The sequence below is a fragment of the Chlorocebus sabaeus genome, chromosome 8, assembly GCF_047675955.1.
Source record: "Chlorocebus sabaeus isolate Y175 chromosome 8, mChlSab1.0.hap1, whole genome shotgun sequence".
Taxonomy (NCBI): domain Eukaryota; kingdom Metazoa; phylum Chordata; class Mammalia; order Primates; family Cercopithecidae; genus Chlorocebus; species Chlorocebus sabaeus.
In genome coordinates this window covers 73,597,520-73,603,826 of record NC_132911.1, presented here as the reverse complement: position 1 = coordinate 73,603,826, position 6,307 = coordinate 73,597,520, and the positions used below count along the sequence as shown (strand labels likewise).

The following is a 6,307-nucleotide window of genomic DNA, read 5'->3' as shown; positions in this document are numbered from 1 at the left end:
ACATTGGAACAATTGATCAAAGACTTTATTTTAGGACAGAGAGAAAAGGCAATTTACTTTACCTATAGTTGTTTTGTGTTCTCAACATTATTATTATACATTTTTTTTTCTGAACCATCTCCCTGTTTGAAGATCTGCTTTTTAACTAACATATATTGGCTTCATCTTCTTTTTGATCAGTCTGATAAACCATCTGGAAACAATTGAGAGTGACGTCACAAGTCTAGCATTATGATTTCAATGTAGGATCAAAGAATAGAAGGGAAAAAAGTGAGGAGTGGAGAAGCTCGATTTAACCTTTAAGTACAAATAACTAACAGGGTACAAAAAGGCAAGAAAACATGACAAAATGAAAGGATTATTGATGGACAATAAAGGAAGCATAGTAGGTTTACCTTGAGATTTCACTGAGCTAATATACTGGCTCCCATTTCTATGTTTATTGTAGGAAAAAGAGAAAAACACTAACCCAGGGATAGTGCTGACTAGGGATGCCCAAGTCAAAAAGACATTGTAGCACTGGGCTTGGCAGAGTGTCCTGAAGCTAAATGCAGAAGACTGCGGGAAACGTCTTCAACTGGGGCTAAAGGTCATAAGCAAGGACAATGAACCTGGAATTTAGAGGAATTCATACTCCAGTGAAGAATTTCCAGACCCCTCATGAAAACAGCAGATTGCCAACTCACCATCTAATACTCAAGCTGAAACTAAGCCGCCCCTGGAAAGTAAGCAAATGATTAGAAGGGTGGATTTCAGGCAAGCAAAAGGTGAGAGCCCAGAATCTCCATGTGAATGACCCTAAAATTACAGCTAATATAGAAAGTGGCTTCCTTGTACCTTTAGAAATTGAACTCTCAGAACCTGACTGACAGTCTGCTCTTAAGAACATTAGCTCAATCTGGAGAGAAATGTATGTTTCCAGCTGGCTAGAAAAGTTCTTCTCCTATATGGATTTTAGGTAGAAGCAGAAGGAGGTGAGTGAATTTCAGGGAGGGCACTGGGTCTGGCAAGCTATAAAAACTTTTCTTTGGAGAAATCGGAGAGCAACAACTCCAGATTCTTTTTTTTTTTTTTTTTTTTTTATTTAAATCAACAACACTGTATTTTCCAGAATTATCAGCAAATATACTGTAGTTCTATATTTTATCTATGAACGTGATTTATTTAAAACATCCTCGAATGCTACTTAACTTTAATATCTTTTAAAAATACCTTTCTACTAATCAATTTAGTTATACATTTTAAAAATTATTATGAGGTCGTATGTTCCAATTTGAGTTTGGAAAATATGATTACTGTACTAGCTCATGAATCCCTTTGGTTACCAAGCTATGCCCCCCAAATTTTCCTCTACATTAGTTACTCTTATCAAGATTGAAGTTACTCGACTATTTAAGTAATTCTTACCTAATATAACAATTCTCACATTAAAGTGAGGACATTTCCAACCCTTGAGTTTCTGTTGCCTCTCTTCATTTAACTATAATATGCCCCAAATGAGGCATCACTAAAATCTTATTGTTATTTGTGTTTTTTAGAGATGCTGTCTCACTATGTTGCCCAGGCTGGGCTCAAGCAATCTCCCGGCCTCAGCCTCCAGAGTGGCTGGTATTCCAGGTGTTACAGGTCACTATGCCCAGCCCAGGATCTTACTTTTTAATATTATTGTGCAGTGGCACGATCATAGCTCATTGCAGCCCCAATCTCTCAGGCTCAAGGGATTCTCCTGTCTTCGTCTCCCAAGTAGCCAGGACTACAGGGACTACGGGCATGCACTACCACACTCAACTTTCTAAACCATTTTATTTATTTTTATTTGTTTTAGTGGAGATGGGGTTTTGCTATGTTGCCCAGGCTGGTCTCGAACTCCTGAGCTCAAGTGATCCCCTTCAACCTCGATCTCCCAAAATGCTGGGATTACAGGGGTGAGCTATACCATGCCCTCTCTCAGAATCCTATTTTTTAAAGTGAAAAAACAAGTGGTCATATCTATGAAAAAAAAAAGACATTAAAAAGGAACATACGCATAACCAAATATTGCTGCCCTCACTTTATTGTGAGAATTGTTTTTATACTACGTATTTGGTTGTATGCTGCTGCCAGTGTACATAAAACAATTACCCTTGTGAAATAGAAATTTATGAAAATTCAGAGAGGTAGATGTGAGGGACTGAAAAGGTAGAAGTTTGTATATTATGGCACATATGTTATAGGGATATGTTTTTGTACAGGCTTCAAATTTCTGGCTCTCTTTTGAATATTCACTGGTTCATGAGAAGTGGTTTGGGAAACCTTTGAAAGGTCCATTTGACCACAAAAGGGAACAGACGTTCTGGAGTCTGGAGAGATTTGAACTGGAAGATACCCCAGTCAGCAGGAAGTCATGTGGAACATTCTGCAGACAGAATTGTTTCAAGTTTGAAGATCCCTGGGATACTTTGATACAGTTGAGTCCAGCCTCCAGCCAGAGCTGTTGAAGCACTTTCTTTATAGCAGCAAGGCTGGGGAAACCAGACATGACACAGCCCAGAGCCGAGCCAATCTGTGGGTTGGTGGCTTGCGAGTCGATGGGACCAGACAGCGGGGCAGTGTGTGGCCTTGATGTGATAATTTTTAAAAACATTCAGCCTTTAGAATCATTTAGATCAAGGCTTTAGCATCATTTTCAACGCAGTACTCTAGGAGCCACTAACAATTGACTGGAGTTTGCATTTGAGTTCAAAAAGTATTTGTCATCCTGGCCTGAGATGAAGAACATATCACTTTTGTCGAAAATTTTGGAGGATATATGTGATTTTATTTAGACATGGAATGATTTCATATTTTTGCTTAGTACAATTACAAATTTATGAACATTCCCAGGTTATAAATGTCCGATTTGTAGGTTGTTTAAAACTCATAACCTATAGGCCGGGTGTGGTGGCTCACACCTGTAATCCTAGCACTTTGGGAGGCCAAGGTGGGCGAATCATGAGGTCAGGAGTTTGAGACCTACCTGGCCAACATGGTGAAATCCCATCTCTACTAAAAACACAAAAAATTAGCTGGGTATAGTGGCACTCACCTGTAATCCCAGCTACTCAGGAGGCCAAGGCAGGAGAATCGCTTGAACCCAGGAAGCGGAGGTTGCAGTGAGCCGAGATCGTGCCACTGCACTCCAGTCCAGGTGACAGAGTGAGACTCCGTCTCAAGAAAAAAAAAAAAAAAAAGAAAAAACAGCCCAAAAAACCCCCTCATAACCTATGAAAACAACAGTGGGAGTGGGAGGACAAAGGAAGGAGACAGAGGACAGAGTATGTTTATCTGTATCTATCAGCACAACAAAATACTTCATAACCAAATCTCATAGAGTCTGATGCTTCTGGCTTCAACTTGTTTCTTCATCATGTATTAAAGCTGTGTGACTTTTTTTTTTTTTTTAATCTGGTTAATTTGTTTGTAAAATGGGGTTCTTTTCAAAATTAAATATGGTAGCTTAAGCAAAACACTGCTTAGTACATAGTGCATACTAAGAGTACATAAGAGTTAGCTTTGATTAACAGAGCTATTTCTGTTCCTTCTGAAATGAAGGAAATCCTAGCCAATTCTCAATCTTTTTTTTTTTTTTTTTTTAATAGGATCCTTGGCAACTTAAATTTTTCTAATTAGACACCACCTGGATATCAGTGTGTACTAATGCAATGCAGGTGGTGCAAAAGGAAGTTTACTAAGAAACAGAAACCATTGGCCCTTGGCCCAGTTGGTTTTCAACAAATTGTTGAGCAAGTTATTTACCTTTTCTGGGTTCTCAGTTGCTCACATGTAAAATTGTGATCTTATAATGTTATATCAGATGGTATTATTTTAGAGGGATTTGCAAATTGGGAAATTCGTGAAGTAGGTTCCATTTCCTTGCTGTTATCTCTCTTTGATTCCCTCTCCTCTTCCTTTCCAGGAATGGACACACCCACCCAAATCATTCAGGCTCAAATCTAGTCTGTATTAAGTTAAAATGTTTATGTGAACACAAGAGAAATGAAAACATACATCCACACAAGAACTCGTACACATATGTTCAAGTAGCACTTTGCATAATAACTAAATGACAGAAATGACCCAAATGTCCATCAACTAATGAATGGATAAATAAAATGTGGTATATCCATACAATGCCATATTCATTGGCCATAGAAGGGAATGAAGTGATGATATATGCTACAACATGGATTAACCTTGAAAACATTGTGAAAAGTGAAAGAAGACAGACTTAAAAGAACAAACATTGTGATTCTATTTATGAAAAATATCTAGAATAGACAAATCCATGGAGACAGAAACTAGATTAGTGGTTGCCAGGAACTGGGGGAGAGGGAGGTGAGGAGTTACTGTTAATGGGTATGAGACTTCTTTTGAAGGTGATGAAATATTCCAAAATTCCAAAATTGATTGTGATGACAATTGCACAACTCTGAATATACTAAATACCTTTACATTGTACATTTTTAAAAGATGAATTATACAATATGTGGATTATATCTCAATAAAGCTATTATTTCAAAAACAAATTCTATTTGAAAGATGCAGAAGACAAAATGGTGACTCATTTGGCTTCTAGTTGAGAATCTAAAGAACTTCTTGTGACACAAAACAAGCTTGTCTAAAAGGGTCTGTAAGTCAAAATTGAGTCAGTAGATGTATCTTTGGAATCTTCTATTAAGAACAGAAGAAATAATTTCTTAGGAAATAAAGACAAAACAGAAACAGTATCTGAATTTTGTAATAGGATAGGAGGCAAATCGAAATTTTCACTGCAAAAGTTAAGGTGAATAGCCAAGCAAATTCATATCATGTGTTCTTAGATAAAAATAAATCAGCTTTGAGGATTCTGAGTGCTTACATTTGCTCCTCACTAAATTTATTTATTTATTTAGCTAGTTAGTTAGTTATCTTGCTCTGTTGCCCAGGCTGGATTGCAGTTGCATAATCTCGGCTCACTGCAACCTCTGTCTCTCAGGCTCGAGCTATCCTCTCACCTCAGCCTCTGGAGTAGCTGCGATTACAGGCACACACCGCCACATCTGGCTAATTTTTGTATTTTTAATAGAGATGGGGTTTCACCATGTTGGCCAGGCTGGTCTCAAACTCCTGACCTCAAGTGATCCGCTCGCCTTGGCCTCCCAAAGTGCCGGGATTACAGGTTTGAAACACGGCAACCGGCCCTCACTAAATTTAAAATGTCAAAATACTTTATTGTCTATTTCTAAAGATAAAAATTTCTACTAATAAAAACAACCCAAGTAATCTATAAATTTATAAGCAATAGTCACCTTTACTCTCTCTTGCAGACACACAAATATCAAATGCTAGCACCTCAGATTTCTGTTTTAGATTTTTTTTTTTTTTTTTTTTGAGACAGAGTCTTGCTCTGTCACCAGGAGGCTAGAGTGCAGTGGCAGGATCTCGGCTCATTGCAAGCTTCGCCTCCCAGATTCACGCCATTCTCCTGCCTCAGCCTCCTGATTAGCTGGGACTACAGGCACCCACCACCATGCCCAGCTAATTTTTTGTATTTTTAGTAGAGACAGGGTTTCACTGTGTTTGCCAGGATGATCTCGATCTCCTGACCTCATGATTTGCCCGCCTCGGCCTCCCAAAGTGCTGGGATTACAGGCGTGAGCCACTGTGCCTGGTCGATTTTTTTTTTTTTATTTTTTTTTTTGAGACAAGGTTTTGCTCTGTTACCCAAGCTAGAGTGCAGTGGCACAATCGTGGCTCACTGCAGCCTTGACCTCCCAAGCTCAAGTGATCCTCCCACCTCAGCCTTCTGAGTAGCTAGGACTACAGGCGTGCACCAGCACATCTGGCTAATTTTTAATTTTTTTCTTAGAAATGGGGTCTCACCATGTTGCCCAGGCTGCTCTTAAACTCCTGGACTCAAGGAATCTTCCCACCATGGCCTCCCAAAGTGTTGAGATTACAGGCTTGAGCCACCGTGCCTGGCCAGACTTATTTTTGTTTGGAATCCTACCATAGATGTTAAAATCATGTTAACATGATTTTACCTATATAGGTATAGCAGGCAGTTAAGAATCATCTATCTACTCATCAATGTTGAGTTCCTAAAGACCCTTCTGCAATTCTTATCACTAGTTTGTTCTAATTATTAGGCACAGTCCTTGCCTGCTGTGACTAAGACAAACAACCACAAAACTTCTTCAGAAACTAAAGAAGTCTCGCCCAGTCAGCAGAAAAAGGCAAACACTGAGAAATAGGGAGCTAACAGATTACCTTTGCTGTCACTCTTCTCAAGAAAACTGGAGATAGAGGT

At 38.8% G+C, this 6,307-nt stretch overlaps 1 protein-coding gene across 1 annotated transcript; it reads right to left on the bottom strand.

Annotated features, from left to right (window-relative positions):
* Nucleotides 1-2,269: 2,269 nt before the first annotated feature.
* LOC119624777 (guanine nucleotide-binding protein G(I)/G(S)/G(O) subunit gamma-5B-like) lies at nucleotides 2,270-2,518 on the bottom strand. Its single transcript, XM_037999831.1, has one exon. The coding sequence runs from the start codon at nucleotides 2,516-2,518 to the stop codon at nucleotides 2,270-2,272; it is 249 nt and encodes an 82-aa protein (XP_037855759.1).
* Nucleotides 2,519-6,307: the final 3,789 nt, after the last annotated feature.